Source organism: Paralichthys olivaceus, chromosome 11, assembly GCF_024713975.1.
Source record: "Paralichthys olivaceus isolate ysfri-2021 chromosome 11, ASM2471397v2, whole genome shotgun sequence".
Lineage (NCBI taxonomy): Eukaryota > Metazoa > Chordata > Actinopteri > Pleuronectiformes > Paralichthyidae > Paralichthys > Paralichthys olivaceus.
In genome coordinates this window covers 14855644-14873502 of record NC_091103.1, presented here as the reverse complement: position 1 = coordinate 14873502, position 17859 = coordinate 14855644, and the positions used below count along the sequence as shown (strand labels likewise).

At 40.4% G+C, this 17859-nt stretch overlaps 1 protein-coding gene across 3 annotated transcripts in view; it reads right to left on the bottom strand.

Moving 5' to 3' along the window:
• The window catches only part of mcamb (melanoma cell adhesion molecule b), a 43870-nt gene that overhangs the window by 18542 nt on the left and 7469 nt on the right, over window positions 1–17859 (bottom strand). For all 3 annotated transcript variants that reach the window (XM_069534543.1, XM_069534544.1, XM_069534545.1), the window contains exon 2: window positions 12858–13012. In XM_069534543.1, coding sequence (XP_069390644.1) covers window positions 12858–12921 — 64 coding nt within the window. In that variant the 5' untranslated portion in view covers window positions 12922–13012. The remainder of the gene's footprint in view (window positions 1–12857; window positions 13013–17859) is intronic.

Here is a 17859-nt window from a genome sequence, read left to right as displayed (position 1 = left end):
TCTCAGTTTGAACCAAACAAGTAATGTTGGTGTTACAGAATTTGATAAGCATCTTAATAACTTGGGCCTCAATGATTAACCCTGACAGTTTAACACTTTACATAAAAACAAGTACAGCAGGGTCCTGTAGGGGGTCTTTGAGGGGTTCAGGTGATTTTAGCTGCTTCGTGCAGACAATGAGACAGACAGTGACAGCTGCAGCAGCCAAACTATGCATTCCCACGATGCCTCAGAGAAAACAAGGTCAGCTTGTAACACTGACCAACCAGACACTTTCCCCAACACACACACACACACACACACACACACACACACACACACACACACACACATCCCCAGGGTGCTGGAGCCGAATGCCAGCAGAATCCTCTCAACATGCCATCAGAATTAACGATTTCCAAAAGGCGCGGGGGAGGAATGATACAAAGAATGTAAATACAGTGGAGAGGATCAGAGTGGACCACACAACAGGGGAGGAATGGAGGGAGTCAAGTCGCTCTCTGATTTCTTCTGGTGATTTGATGCTATATTCCATTTCAACTCACCACCTGTTGCAGAGATCAACTCAGGCTAGACGTGACTCTGTTCTCATCACACCGCACTCCACTTCATCCATCATGCAGGGGGGTCTCCTGACTCACAACTGTTACAACGGCACAGTAATAAACCTCTGAGCGGGTCTCTGATAAGGTCACTTCTAATAGCAGGGGTGGTGGTGCATTTAGGGTCAGAGCTGTAGGTTTAGATTGAGGTGGGAATGAACTACCAAACCCAACTACCCCAGAAAATAAAGATGTATGGAGCGCTGAAAGAAAAATAATTTCTAACTATAGCTGTGAAGATCCAGCCGCAGGCGTTGAGCTGTGAGGAGCAGCACAGCTTCTCTAACCTGAGGCTAAATCCTCTTTTATAAGCAGCTCTTTACTCTTTACTCAGCGGTTCACTCTGTTCTCAAGCCTTTGATAACTACTTGGCAACAAGACCAACTCCCCTTTGCTCAAAGTTTCCACAACCAGCTATTTTATTTTTGCCACACACACACACACACACACATAAAGAATATATATGTTGAATAGATGACTTCTGACTTCACTGACTTCACGTGGGATGCAGTCATCTTCCCATGTCCAAATGGCTCTCGTAAAAAATTGCTCTCACACATCTATGCCTACTTGCATACGTGTATCTATGTGTGTGTTTCAGCGAGTATCAGTGAGTCTCAGTGGGCCATTTCCTCAAGTCTGCTCCCATGGTGGAACAGTCACCCCCTCCATCCTCTTTCCCACGTCCCTTATACGACAAAATTGTCTTCATATGAGCCGCTCTGTGAGTGGGCAGAAATAAAATAACACAAGATTCGTGGAAGTATGGGAAAGACCAAAGGAGACAGTATTTTCGTTCGATGCTGATTGTGACTGTGACGGGGGGGTGGGGGGAGAGAGAGAGAGAGAGAGAGGTCCCATGACATGGCCTCACAAGTATGAGATGTGCATTGCTTGCTGCTGGCATATTATGGCTAAAGATAGATTGCGGATACTCGCACATACAAACACACTGGTTTGGCTCACAGGATAAGGTGCTCAGCAGCAGCTCTCTCCTTATTTGGTGGCGATGCAACAAGTAGCCATTTAAAAAAAAACGTATAATTGAACACATTCATTAGAATCTTGCATGCCATGGTGTAGGTTTGTGAAATAGGGGGTAGGGTTAGCCCTAGCTAAAATCTCCCTGTTAAAGTGCCATTGTAACCAAGACAAATAATCTGATCGATAAAGGGCAAACACTTTAATCATGTGTTACATAACATGTGTCTTAACACCACCAGAGAGTGAGCTCACAGTAAAACAACAGGTGTGTGTTACCCTGCGTGTTTCTCATGTAATATAGAAATCTAGAATTTGCACGCATTCCCAGTGTCATAAATTTGACGGAGATCCAATGAAACTCAACATCAGCATCTTGGTGGTAACCGAAAGCTGCGTTCATGTTAGAGGTAGAGCTGCAGCCAATCCCAGCTGACATTGGGCGAGAGGCAGGGCACCAACCCTGGGCAGGTTGCCAGTATATCGCAGGGCTGACATTTAGAGACAAACTATTCACACTCACATTCACACCTATGGATAATCTAGAGTCACAGATTAGGCTGCATGTCTTTGGACTGTGGGAGGAGAAAACCCACACAGATACAGGGAGAACATATATTATGAAGACTCAAGCCAGTTGTATGATTAACAATTTGATTAAATGAGGGTTAAAAATGGGGTTTAAGCACGTTGAACAACATCTCATAGTGTTAAAGAAACTGAAAAAACGTTCCTGGATCTTTTCCCCCTGATCTGTACTCAAACCAAAATTTGATAGGTTCCTTCCTGACCAGTATCGCATCCTTAGACTATGTTTTGTGGCAATCTGTTCAGCTTTTTTGTGTAATCTTGCTTAAAAACAACCCGATGAACATAAAAAAACAATAAACAGACAGAGGTGAGAACAGAGGTAATAATGAAGCTCATGTGAATCGTCCCTATTTGCTTGGTCGACTCACATGGTTGGTTGATTATTAAGCACATAGTTGGATATATTAGATATTATATTGTTTCCTGTTTCAAATTTGCAAAATGAGAAAACTCCAAACAATTCAATTATTTTAGCTTTCCATTTAAATTCCTTCAAACCATTGGTTTAAACTTGAGTTTAACCCCTTTCTCTTTATGTTTGAATTAAAGAGACACTTTCAGGGAACATTTAAGGAGGATTAGTTATCTCAACTTCATGGTAAAACTTAACTTTTTGTGTATTTATAGGCCCACTCATGCTGTTCTAATCATAACAACATTTCTTGTAAACAAATCTTAGCATGTGTACTTCTTTATACATGTAGATAAGCCTTAATTGATCTGCCCTGAGCTGTGTCCAACCACACTTCCACACTTTCAGTGCGAAACACATCACGTAACAGCGGAACGGATTAAAGCGAGCACAAATCACCACAACCCTGGAAGGTGATCCATAGGTGAAAATCAATGTGAGTTCTGTGAGTTCTTGTACAGAAAAAACAGTACCAGTGTTGTGAACTCATCTCTTTCTCACATGCTCTACTTTATCACAGGACAAATAAAAAGGTCGATTTAAAATCTCTGACATCATGTGATCTGAGGGTGATTGTGCAGCATGATGAAGCAGCACAGCGATGAAAACAATGATCTCTTTTGACTGTATCAGCCGATTCTACTGGGAGGAGGCTGATTAAAATGAAATGAATGAAACTGAGTCAAATCGTATCAGCTTATTTTCCTGTGGATGTCTGCTCTGACCTAGATGGATACAATATTTCACTTATCACAGCTTAGCCACAGCAGAAAGAACCCTCAACACAGGAATAATTAGGACAATAAAAGTGATGTACAACTAAGACTTTAAGATAAGACCATAAATTTAGGCCTTAATAATCCCATAGACAAACACTAGAGCCAGAGAGGAGAGCAAACCATAAAAGTTAACTACTAACGGTGATGTGCTGTAACTAAACAATGTGAAGCCACAGAAAACACATCAGTCTGCTCTGTGGAGTCAGTGGTTGTAGCTGAAGGCTGATAGGTTGCATTAGGTTAAAAGGATCCTAATGTGCATTAGATCAGCACAAAGCATTATTTCAGGAAAACAACATCTATTATTAAAGCAGGGTGTCGAACTAACAGAATAGACAGAGATCCTGACAGGGACTCAAGTCTCCACTGCAGCTCCCACAGGACAAGTTTAGATCTGCGGATCAACCAGGATCTCTGCGCCTCCAGCTTTGAACTCTTTCTAGGACATAAAGTATCTGGAGTGTGACCCTGAGAGCTCAACACGCTGCAACAAAAACATCTTCACCGACTCAAATCTGGAGAATTTCTGATCAATATTAGCTGTTCAACCACAAACAAAAACTTAAATTTAAGCATCTAGTCCTGAACAGTTAGGGTTGTAGAGAAATATCCAAGATGAAAACACATTTACAGATATATTCCTGCTACACTGTATTTTCGCTATGCACTTTGTATATCAAATATTTATGAACTATTGATTTTATAGGCTAATATAGGCTGTATGGTGATAAGTCATGTAGTTTGCTACTTATTCCATTACTTGTGCCGAGCTGGCCCTCCCCGATATCCTGTGTTAAGCTGCAAGGGACACATTGCACAAACACATAAACTGACATATTTGCATATGTATATAGCGTATGTTGTATTTGTGTCGTGTTATTGTGTATAAAATGTATATTTAAATCTTATTTATTGGATTCTGAGTATTTCCTTTTATCCTATCTACACTTCCCCTTGAACTGCTACTTTTCTGTGCTGCTGAGTCAAATTGAATTTCAGCTCCAAGGGGTCAATAAAGGTACATCTTATATATCTTATCTCATCTCATGTCATTGTAACAGAAAACACTATACAATTTGTGTGTCCAGACATGTTGAGCAGGTTTTAGAATCTGCTGGAACCTTTATTTTGTGACTGAATTTAGTTCTACGAAATGATTCCTGATTTTGCATCATGCATTCTATATTTGCCTGAATTTTTTTATTTCGCTCATTTTATTATGCTGGTCATGTCTGTGATATGAAATTCTTGGGTTGTGTTTTTTAGTTACATTGTGTGAGCTACAGCATTCTCATTGCTCACTGGATTTGAAGTTCAAGGCCCGACTTGTCTCTTTGGCCTGTATATAGTCTTATACTGTCTTAACTTCACCCTCTGGCTACATGTCTTTGGCCACTTCCCCTAAGAGGAAACAAAGTGATATATCACCCTCCCTCCCTTGGCAATGACCCAGTATTGAGCCCTGCTCCACAGTCCCTGGTGATCGAGCAGCAGCGGAGTCTCATCTTCATCACTGTAAAAGCTAAAAGAGACCAGAAGGTGAAAGGAGAGGCCCCTCGGTCTGAGCAGTGGGTGTGTTTCTCACATTGACACTACTCGGCAGCGGGACACAGAGGGCTCTCTGTGTGTTTGACCTCAGAGCAGAGACAAGAGGTGGAGAAACACATGAATCAAGGCACCAGAGTGAAGAGAGACAACTTCTCCACGCCAGTGATGGAGGACATGCCAATGAGACTGTCACCAAGCTAAATACTAAATACTCACACCAACTAAATACCATCTCATTGCCTTCATACATCAGTTCAAATGTCACACATTGTGACAGTGCTTCAGGTGTGTTTCATGCTGAAATCTGGAAACCACACCATCTTTCTCACTCCATCTTTCTTACTTCATCTTATCAGTAAAAGATATCACTTCCTCGGGTACTGGCTTTTTCTTTTTTTACATCTTACTTTGAATTTTTTTATGTTTTGCAATGTCACTGACTTGCTGCCTGGGCTGACCCCACCCCCCACTGAATTACAGAGATAAGAATATGTAAAATGTGTAAATGTAGTTTCTGTTAGTGATAAGAAACAAATGAATTCCCTCCAGAGTAATTCATTTGTTTTTCACTTTTGTCTATGTTTATCTACGTATCTCTGTCTCTCAAATAAGCAAGGATAAAGTACTACAATGACACATCAAAGTATAAAAGCGACTGCAGTTAATATTTTGTAAGAGGTTATAGTTATGGCACAAGAAAATTAAGATCAAAGTGGCTCTGACTTAACAACAGCATCTGTATTAAATCAGCTTACAGCCATTTGTGCCTGCTCGTCTGTGCAGTTAATGCCTGTGGAGTTAATGGCTGTATTATTAGAATTTAATTTGACTCAAAGAGTCCAACCACATTTTATTCCTTAAATAGTCTGAGGCAAACAACGTCGGCTCTAATCACAGATGGAAATAAATCTGAGGGAGGAGCACAACAGTGGAGAATCCAAAGACCTTTGTACTTAAGGCATTAAAGCAGCTGATTTCAGGATGATACATGGAAAACTTTAAGTAAATTACTGCTAAGGATTCAGACAAAACTATTTCTCTTAAAGCTGAAATATAAGTCACAAACTCTACAGTGATGAAACCATTTTAAAAGGGCGTAAATAAATGTACAAGCTAATGATACAAATGGTATTTTATAAAAGAATGGAGACACTGTGTATATAGCAACAAGGGATGTCATGCTTGTTGTGTCATTGCAAAGGTTTAGTGGTATATTGTGGAACATAAAAAAATCCCGTCCCTGACAGTGTGAATGGTGTCAATTTCAACATTTTGGAAAAACTCCCTGTACACCGAAGAATGTTCACTATTTCTTAAAGCTGCGCAACCGTGTAGAAAGCATCATTTTGACACTGGAGTCAGTGCGACTGACATGATGGAACAACTGCTCATCTGGGGGCCACAAACTTACCTTTGACCCAGTGCGAGGGAGGACAAAAGTGAATTGGAGCATTTACAATCCCACATTGAAAATGTGTGTCCTTTGTAAACTGAAACAACTGCAAAACTGGTCATGCAACCCAAACTATAACCGTATATTCATGCACCACGGAAAGTCACATGTGAAAACTATGAATGACACGGGAAAAAAATGTATTTATATGGTTTGGACTTATCATTTCCCATATTTGCCACTTTTATCGAACATTGAGACCAATATCTTTAGGTCTTTTAGATTGCTTCAGGGGTGCTTAAAACTGTGGGTTTATCGTTGTGCTATTTCGACAGCTCAGTATTACTGGACAGCCATAAAGGATGATTCTGCTCCTCATGGTTTAGTATGGATGAGTATGGAGGTGGTGGATGGATGTGTAGCTTCGCACAGGAGACTGTAAGACAGTGCAGGTGCCTAACCCCTACAATATATAGTTAATTCACAGTAACAATAATCTTTCCTGAAGCTTAACCCGAATTTAGCTGCCTTAGAGTGCCAAGATTTTCATAAACAAAGTGTTGTTTTTTAACATAAAATTATGGGATTATGGCAAATGCTCTAATGTTGACAGAGTTACGAGCATATTTTTCATCACCACTAGTGATCGATGATGATTGATTCAAATCTCTAGCTCATTGGCACCAGTCTTTTATCCTCTACCCTGTGCATAACCACAAGAGACCTCAGAATAAATGTTTATGTTTTGTCTGATGAGTTTTCTCAATTTGTTTGAGGACAAAAAAAAGCCACAGGAGTTTATTTCAGGGCTGATTCAAGCCAGCACAGCTTGGTTTGGTTTGTTGTTTCAAACGTGACCCCAGTTAAACTTATCTCCCCACAGAGTAGAGTTACATTTAGTACAGTAACCTCAACACAGTCAATGAGCAGGAGTGTGGGAGAGAAAATGAAATGATATAATCCTTTCCTAATTCCACAGAGACATTTACAGTGTTACAACAGTCATGAAGGATAAAATAATGAATGTTCATATTTATAGATGAATTAGGTCAATAACTAATATCGCTAATTATAAGACAAGTTTATTGATAACTTTCAAATGCAGGGACCAAACTAGAATGGTGCTCAGTAGAGCATAAACCTCCACCAAGGCACACTTGTTCCTTTAATACTTATCATATTAATGATGTGATGTCCCAATGCTCAAGAAGTGTCTGTTGGACTACTGATAACTTGTTTCCAGCAGGTTTTCTGTGCTTGTGTTTTGAACTTTGAAGACATTTTTCATTCATGAAAAACCTTTAACACACTAGAGGAACGAAAAAAACTGAAAAAGCTAAATATATCTCCTTTAAATATTTAAAAATTGCACGTAAGTAAAATTGAACTTAAACAGAGGGGTTCTACAGTCGGTGTCACCAGCAGTGAAACATTAACCCTGTTCTGACAAAAGTAACACATAATGACAGCAGGTCAGTGTGTGTGTGTGTGTGTGTGTGTGTGTGTGTGTGTGTGTGTGTGTGTGTGTGTGTGTGTGTGTGTGTGTGTGAACCAGGTGCACACAGCTGTCCATCTGATCAGGGAACTTCAAAGCTGCAGTAAGTGGTACCAGTCAGGGGGAGCTGCCTCCTCAGATGCTGCACTTGCTAAAAAGTGATCTCTAAACCCCCTGATATGAAATGGTTTTGCCCTGCAGCCAAACATAGAGCAATACATCAGATACCCTGAAGCTGTGCAGTGCTCTCAGATATGACCTACAGATGAAATGACTCATTGCACGTCCAGACACAAAGCTGATATTGTGTTAACGCTTTCAGCTGGGCATCACTGATCGGGTGTTCCACATTATGAAAACCAAGCTGCGCTGAAGAATGTTGCGAGAAGCTTTGAAACTAAAAGCAGTCATGCTGTGGTATTTGTGAAATCCCTTTCACTGCAGATGTTTGCCCATTTCAAGCCAACAGCACCACAAGAAAAAAAAAGTTTCTCCTTGGTAGAAAAAAGTTGACAAAAGGTTGTTTTTCTTCCGTTCTGATAAGACAAAACTGAACTGCTTCCTTCCTTTCACACTGTAAGAAGGAGCTGGGCCGCTCGCTTTGGCAAAATAAAGTCCTGATTGGAAGATATCATTCAATGAGGCAAATCTGCGGAGTGTTTCTTTTCCTGAGGCGCATTATACAAACAATCATTTGCTGCTACTCTGGGAAAACACACAAAATGGCCCAGATGACAAAAGCACAAAGGCCTGTGAGCTTCTTCTCCTAGTAGCACCCCCCCACCACTTCCACTACCTTCTCATCACTGGTTTGCTATATTGACCCAAGTAATGGTGATAATGGATGTTATTCACATCAATGGGAAGATCAAACAGTAAAAGGAAACCTTTTGTTTCTTCACTGCAGGCTCCCAAGTGCACAGCTTCAACCCATTACATGGCTCTGCAGGGAGACACTGCAGCAAAACGGTGTTTCCATAAAAACACTTAAGAAAAATGTGGCTTTTCTTCTGCTTCCATGGTCAAATGTTCATAAACACACAGACTAATCAGTAATGTGTGTTTACATTTTGATCTTTAACTTCTAAAGCACAATCTGAAGCTCTTCTTTGTCTGATCACCTGCCAACATTAAAACAGTCAAAGAAAACAGAATACACCATGTACACTGACAGATCCATTACTCATACATGTTATCTTCCGATTTTACCCACAAGTCACTCAGGAAATTCCTTACCCATGGCAATTTCACTCAGTAACCTGGTCATGACATGAGATAATGAACAGACTACTGTTACCAGCATCTAGTATGACTGTACATACCAGAGCAGTGGAGTTAGAGGGTGAAAAGGTTGCTGGCATTCACATGTTATTAATCATATGTCTGAAACTGCTGTTCCCAACATGGTGTATGTACCAGACTTTTCTTTAATTCTGCTTTAGTTCTTTTATACTTTTCAGTCAATGTTGGATGGTTAAACAACACAATTCTTTATTGTGCTTTATTATTGTGTCACTCTGTGAAAAACCAAACCCTTTTCATGTATATTTGTGATTATGAGATGTTGTGTGCATATATTATGTTATAGAAAATTATATTTTTTCTGTGCTTTGTGTGAACCATAGCAAAGACAAATTTCCACTGCTTTGATTGTGAGGACTATTTCGCTGCCAAAATCTACTATAACAAAACAGTGTTGCTACAGAATTACAGTAAGAAGTTCAGTAATCTTCTAATCTTTTAACAACAGGCTATGTAGGTTAAACATCCATGTTTTTATTGAGGTATAAAACCACTGAAGTTTAGGAGACATGCTGAATGCACAAGCAGAGACATCTCCAGAAGTCTCTAAACGGCAGCCACTGGTTACCCCCAAGCCCTAACCAAATAAGGAAGGCTCATGATGATAGACTGCTGATTTTCTCCATCAAAAGTAAGAGTAGCAAGACTGAACTCTTACTTATCACTTGTGTTATTGTTTTCCTTTCAGTTCACACCAACAGTATCTTTGCTTTAGTGTGTCAGAATTTTAAAAGGTGCATTTACTGTAAAAACAAAGCAAGTCCCTCTGAAGCAAAAGTCAAGCAAAGAAGCACTGTACGTGCCTGTGCCATGTTAAAGAACAATCATGGTTAATCAAGACATATATTTTCAAAACTGTTATATTCTCTGTCATTGGCCTTAATATGTTCCACTGTATTATAACATTGAACGGCACCGCACTAACACTCACTCCTGTTTCCTTTCCAGGCTTCACTTAGGATCTGGATAATGTTTCACTAACATTAACAACCGTACATTCACCAAAACAATTTTAGACATCTCCAGATTGATGTTCCACTGTCAAGGGCCTGATCAAAAACAGTGGTGGACTGCTCCTTTTCTCTGTGCTGTCCTCAAGAGTCTGTTGCATGGGAACACAAACACAGTGCTTGAACAGCTCAGGGCTTTATTTCAGGAAAAAGATAAGACACCATGTGCCCATGACAAACTTTCTCTGGACAAGGACCTGGTTTCAGGCCATCATTATCACTTTCTTCATCTGTTTACAAAGACACTCTTTTTTATGCCAAAACTGTATGAGTATGTCTTGCAATAATTTGATAGAGCTGATATATTTGATTGTGAATAAAGTGAGCGCAAAATTACTTTCAGTGATTGAAAAAAACTTGATGGAACATCAAAGAACATCAAAGACCTCCAAAACTTTTTTTTTACAACGTCTAACCTGCTTCACAAACTAACAGCTGTTCATAGACTCCTATTGGAAATAAAACAGTCACAGTCCTCGCTGTGTATATGTTCCGGAAGAGAGTACTGAAGTTAGAGACTTTCATTTCAGGCTGCTCTGCTGATCCTCAGCCAGATTGTCAAGCCTAATTTTCAATGCTGCGGCCGAGACACAACAAGGACATTTATTGTCCGTGACCAGCTCACTTCTTCTGAGGAGCAGCAGTTGTTGGAAGCAAGTCTCAGTGCCTCAGCTGCAGCAGAAAGTGATGACCTTTAAGTCAGCAAGGTCTAATGTGGCTGCTCTTTGGCTCAGCTTGATTAGCTGATGTCACAGGAACTGAACTGCATCTTTATCGAGGGTCACTACTACTGCTCGACAGCATGTCCGTCTTTCCTCCGATGTCATCACAGGCTGGAGACAGAGTTTTGGCACAGACACAATCGCACTCATTTGCACCCATGTGCACATTGATGTGCATGTATTTAAACATAGCGTCTTTGCAGATCCGGCATGGCGTGAGTGGGCATTAACAAACATCATCAGATGCTTGAGAATATCTCACCACAAAGACTTTTCCTTTTCCTTTGTGGTCTGCCTAACAAAAGTCTGCCTAACACCGATTAGAACAGCACACAATAACTTAATTAATCAACAAAACAATCAATCTGCTGCAAATTTCCAAGCAGATAAAAATTATTGCAGAATTGTTTGTCCCAGTTTCTCAAATATAAACATATTACAATTTTCTTTCATAATTATATTTAAAGATTTCACTGGAAAAACTGATGGGCATTCATTTTTGTCATTTCACAGACTAAATTAAAAGTCAATTTACTGGATATCTTATGAAGGACTGTTCAAAAGCTGTTGAAAAGAGCCACACCTTTAACAGGCGTATCAATATATTTATTGCACCCTTTGAAATCCAACCCAACAGAAACAGCTCTATTGAGAAGATAATGTGACATTTCTGAATGAGATGTGATAAATGATGTAATAAAACAAAAACTAAGGGAAAACGTGAAGCGATAAGAAAGCCACAAAACCATTACTCCAGGAAGTGAACTTGATTAAGGGGAAGAGAGTTGAATGAGATCACAGACAATGGTCTGGCTGAACCTAAACAGGAGCTCAACACAATGCAGAGAGGTGAGGAAAGGAGGCTCGTGTGGTCAACGACAAACAGGAATAAGGAAAGGTGAAGACGGGGGGAGAGGAGGGAAGTCAGGCTCAAAGAGAGGAAAGGTTGAGAGGGAAAACACTGACCTGAGTGAGAGCAGACCGACACAGCAGAGGTCCAGTAAAGTGAAGCAGTGATGTGGAGATCAGAGGTAGCATGCCCTTCTCACCCACATAACACAACATATACATTTACACTCTCTTCAGAGAATAAACAGCCCTGCTCTGCCCCTCAACATGCATCTCACCAAAAAATCTGTTACTAGTCTCTCAGAGCTGATTTAAAGACATGGTCTATTTTACAATAAACAAGATGGCAAGATAATCGTGAATATTTCTCTTTGCAGCCGCCGAGTGCCTCACACAGTCTACCTCAGTGTGTTTGACTGTGTGTGATAGAAACATGGTAGAGGTATTCAACAGGCAAGGCGCTGACAGAACGCAGAGGGAGAGTATCCTTCACTGTACAACTGCCCCTCTGTACATGACAGCGGCTAAAAATACATCCCTGCAAACTTCTTAAACTAACCAACTTAGCCATGGAAATTAGCAAAGTGCTGCATCTCGTTATGGTCATTTCATTCAGAGGGTTTCACAGTATGTCCCAACAATCCTGGTGTCTCAACGTGAAAATACATTTAAACTATGAGGGGGGCGGAAATGGCCATTCACTTCAAGGATACTTTAATACGGCAAAATATACAATATTTTTCCAATTAAAGATACTAAACTACAACAGCGCAGTAACAGCGTTGTTGACCAGCCTCTGTTGATTTTCTGAAAAATAATGTAAGCAAGAGGAGACTGTGTCTTTTCATCTCTGCAGTTATAGCAGCTTCACCTGGACCATCAGCACTGAGAGGATTTCTGTGCAGCCAATAGTTGCCATCAACAGGCCAGCTGTTTGATTCCATTATGTCTCTTAAACACTTGAAGAAAGGCAAAGACAAGCCTGCAATTGTTACAACACATGCAAATACCTACTTTCAAAATAAACTTCTCAATTAGTTTTCTGTGAGAGGGTGTTCATCTGAATCTATGTGATGTTGCATTGGATAAAAGTTTGCAAAGTCACCACTGATTCCCCATCAAGCACAGTCCAAATAACCCCAAAACCTACAGCTGCACTGGGTGGGTACTCACCTCCCCAGGTGTGAAAGAGGAGCAGGAGTCCGAGGAGCAGAGAGGCAGTGTCCCATACAGCCATGGTTGATGGTTGGTGCTGCAGCTGTCTGTGCTCGGGTGTGTGTGTGTGCTTGTGTGTGGAGGGAGTGTGTGAAGAGGAAGTCTGCCAGTGACTGAAAGAGAGAGAGAGGGGGGCAGATGAAGAGACAGGAGGTCTACACTGTAAAAAGTGACCATCTGTACAACTCATTATCACTGTGCAGTCGTTCTCAAATGCACTATGTTTCATTATTTCATTATGTCATGATTTGCTTTAAACAACTCAGTTCCAGAACTTTCATGGCTTGTGTAGATTTGTTGAAGAACAGTTAGGGTTAAGGGTTAGGTTCACACAGTTAAAAAGTATTGGAGGATATTATTTAGAGTGTGCAGAGGAGGAACCCAGTGAATGAGAGGGGAAGGGCGGAGGTCTGCAGCCACATACATCCAGTGTGGACTTATTACAGTCTCTTTGCAGTTACACAACACATCTTCTCAGCAGGAGAATAATTAAAGTATGATTCCTCAGCAGGCAGTCATGACTGATGAGGTGTGGTTCAGTTTGATTGGCTGATATGAAGTGTGCCTGTGAGTAGGTGTTTCCTTATTTTCCATAAGGGGGATTCAGCTTAAATCACTCAGGACAAATGGTGCATGTATCAGCTGTGTGGATGCTCTGAGACTCAATGATTTCAAGATAATGTCTGGACTCATGTCTGCTGTGGCGTGACGGGGAGACAGCGGTTACAGACAGCACCATCAGGATCACAGTTATTGACCAAGTATTTGAACACAGCTCCTCTCAATTAACTCCCAGGCAGGATAGCAACAATATACAAACTGTACAATGAACACCAAAGATATAATGAACACAGCGTGCAAGGCAAACAACATCAATATGAGTTAAATGGTACATGGAAATGAAATTGTAATGTAATGTGAATACAAAAAGCAAAGTAAAATTATAAGATACAGAATTCCCATACAACACATAGTCTATAGTTACATATAAGCATAAGTATATATGGATATATCCAAAAGTCTGAAACCACATGCCCATTCAGGGGTTCTCTCATTCTCTTATAGCATGTCAGTATATAATCACTAAGTGTTACAGATAATCTTTATCTACACACTCATAAAAATGTGGACATGACTCCCTCTGTGTGTGAGAGGCCAAGCTTAATATGGACATAAAAAGGGGAGTTGACTCAGGCTGACTCCCCAAAGAAACCATGTAAAAACACAGTGCTTGCCAGAGGAGATTATATCATTAATGTGACACGGACCTTCTTCTCTTTGGCTGCAGCACTCATGTCTGTGAGAAGTAAAATATTAAATAATACTGTACTGTTGACTCCTGTATTCAGTGTTTGCTAAACTGTAAGAAAGGACCCACACACTACTGAAGACATGAAGACACGATCTCACAGTACTAAAGATGGTTCCAGCTGGGTTGATGCAAGTCGACATTAGAGTTGGATAGAGTTAAGAGGAGAAAAACCTTTTCATGCTAATGGGTTAATGACAGCGTAAATCCAATTTATGTAAAGCTAACAGATTTTTGAGGCTGATATTTATTTGTATTTGAGAGGATCAAAGACGTGGCAGAGTGGTTCCCATTTTCAAAAAGGGGAACTGAAGTAAGTGTTTGGATCATTGGGAAATGTGACGGTTACACCATCAGCTCAGTGTTGGTATAAATTTGTTAGATTTCATTTCAGTAAAAACCTTACACAGTTTTTGTTCATAGCATCTTTATTTTCTGAGGTGGGTGCACACAATTTGGTCTTGACTTATTCTGTGTTTCTCTTTAATTTGCAATAACACTTTGTTTGCATCGAGCTCCCTTGAAAAAGGCCTGAAGCCTGCAGGAAGTGGCCTTTTAAGCCCAGCCCACAGGAAGTGGTTAGATTTAGAATGGGTTGAAAATTGTTTATTTGACCTCGGTAGTTGTTATAAATTAATCCTGTTTGTTAACTTATTTTGATGTTTATTTTTGTATGCTGATAGTTTATTTGAGTAGTTAACATGGTACGTTTGATTAGATCTCCCCTGTGTGCCCGTCTGGACTAGTCTACATGTGTATATACCCCCTGTGTGTCATTTGTAAAGGAGGTCTGTAAGTTATGTTGAAAATATAGTTGTCTTATTGTTTAGTTGACCTCTTTAAGTTCGGGCCATGATTTTGTAGTTTATTTTCTATTTTTGTAAATCGTATGGATTTAGTTGTTTATTTGAAGATAATTCTCCTTTGCCTTTCTGCTTGGTCCCTGACAGGTAATCACACTGCTCAGTCTCCTAAGTAAACACTACTCTGTGGTCCTGCACAGAAAGCTCCAGCAAATTGTCGAATTTCAGATTCAGGGGGAGTGATGGGGTTTCCGTCCTAGCTGTAAAACAGTGGATCAGCTCTTAACCCACAAAGTCAAACACAGCTCCGGTGGGTGATAGACTACACCACGGTTGGCCCTTGTCACCAACCAGTGTGTTGAGTGTAATTTGAGAGTTTCATGATGGTATCCATGTATACTGCTAATCCTATAAGGGGTGCAAGGGGCTCTTGACCCATTCTTTTTTAACTTACACATGTAACTTGAACATTTTGGACGAGGATCCCAAAATAGGGTTATTTTAAGTGTCACCAAAATATGATCTCAGCGGCTCACTGTACAGTTGACAGCAGTGATTAAAAGCAACGATGCTGTTAAAAAAAATGTAATCTGCCATTATATTATACTTTAATTTAAAATCATTCAACTTTACCAAACCATGGCAGCACACACACACACACACACACACACACACACACACACACACACACACACACACACACAATGGCAGGGGTTGTTGTTGAAGGGTCGTTGCTCTTCAACTGAACTTTGGTGTTGTCAGTGGTTCACAGCCAGGAACATATGATCAGAACACCTCAGAGAGCAATGTATGTTAGAAACAATACAAGGTTTCCTCATTCTCTGAACAGGCAGTGATAAAACCTCTGACTGTCTGCGCCATTAGAACAGTCATTTAATCTTAGCATTATTTGATCCCGTGTGAACAATCACAGTCTGTACAGTTGGCCACAGATCAAAGAAGAGCAGAACGTGTCATGTAAACTCTGAGACCTTCGATGCTGGAAAACACAGTGTCTACCCTCTGTGTCGGCCATGGGGGCTGCCTCTGAGCGCAGGATATGAAGGAGCAGGCGATGATACTGGACTCTCTGATGTGTTGGAGTCCACAGTGGAGACGAGGTCCGATCCTCACGGCAACAGCTGCTCCATCAAAGTCCTCATGTTTTCCAGAGGCATGGAGCTGTCATGTGGGTTTGTGCCTTTTCCACATTATCAATTCTGCCAAGGAGGCTGTGTTTTCATCAGCAAGAGTAAGATTGCAAGCAAAATGAATCACATAAAAAACCAATGTATGCCCACGAACTTTGGTGGAAGGATAAAGTGCTGGTCAGCGAAGACCCCATCAAATTTTGCTGTGGCTCCAGGATTTTTTTCACTTTCTTTAACAGGATAAGCAGATTGGGCTTTTTCAGCATTTTCAACATGTTCCCACAAAATAACGGATGCATATAGATTTTCAAGAAAATCCACTTTAAACCAACAGTGCACATACACAGATGTTTTTCAGTGATCCAAGAGACATCTTGAAACTTTTCCAATGCAAAGTAGTCAGAGACTAATGATGTGAAGGAGAAGGCGTGGGTGCCTAACTTTTCTAGCAAAGTAATTGAACTGAGAGTGGTATCCATGTTTCCATTAATCTCCAAGCAAAAAGCAAATAGGAGTTACAAAATAGATTAACTAATGATTGACACATTTAATAATAGTCTGTGCAGTCTCTTATTTTCAGGGTTCTGCTTTGTCTAAATGTTCAAAGCAGGTGGAAATCAGAAATAAAACAGAGAGGAAGCAGGAGCTTGTGTCTGCTCGTAGTTGACAGATACTGTGTTCACCATTATCACTGGTGCTCTGTTTTCCTCTCCCTCCTAACCCTATCAGAGGGGATCTGTTGGTGGAGATATGGCTGTGTTTTGATGGAAATATGAGGCCAGTGCTGATAACACATGTGTGAGCCTGCCGTGATGTTGTGGTGATTGGGTCTCTACACAACATCCTCTCTGGATCACTGTTTCATTTCTGCAGCGAGGGAAACAATTGCAATTGTGTGACGTCTCACTATGTCCATTACACACACAGTGTTTCATAATGTTCAATTCAATTCTTCTTAAATATGCTATCTAAAATATTTATCTAAAACCTATCAAGGATCCTATATGTCAGCAAAAGCATACTGATTGTACTGTAGCCTGTGTAGATGTGAAGAAAGGTGTGAACTGCTGTGTTGATGCTTTCATTTTCTTTAAGGTGAAGCACAATCCTTATGGTTTGCCTTGATAGGAAAGAACAGGCTGTTCTCAAAACAGCTACATTGTTCTACCATTCAGGGTCAGTAAATTATGACTGAATCATAGGGGCTGCCATGTGACATGGGTGTGGCACATTTGGGAAATTGTGTACAGTAAATAAATATAGACATTTTGTGAGACCGCTTTTTTTCAACAGTCCTCTAAAAATTCCTGGTGGACAAATTGCAAGAATGTGCCCTTTTCACCCTCAATTTAATATGATACATCCTGGACAGGGCATTGGGGAATATCAGGGGGCAATGGGTTTGGGAATGAGACCGAATGAGGAAAATAGAAGCAGGAAAAGTTACATACCCTCCCCCACATGGTTCCCAGGGACTGCAAAGCCCTGAAACATATAAGACCATATTTCCTGGGGAATACCTCCAGCTTTAAACCAATAACCTATTCAAATGAATCCCCTATTTTTCCAATGGTTATCATAAATGAGCTGTTGCACATATACTGTGTAATTCATAAAAAAATAGCATTTATTCTATGATGATTAGCTTTGTCTGTTCTGAGTCTGATAGAACAGACTTGCTGGATAATCTTTTCATT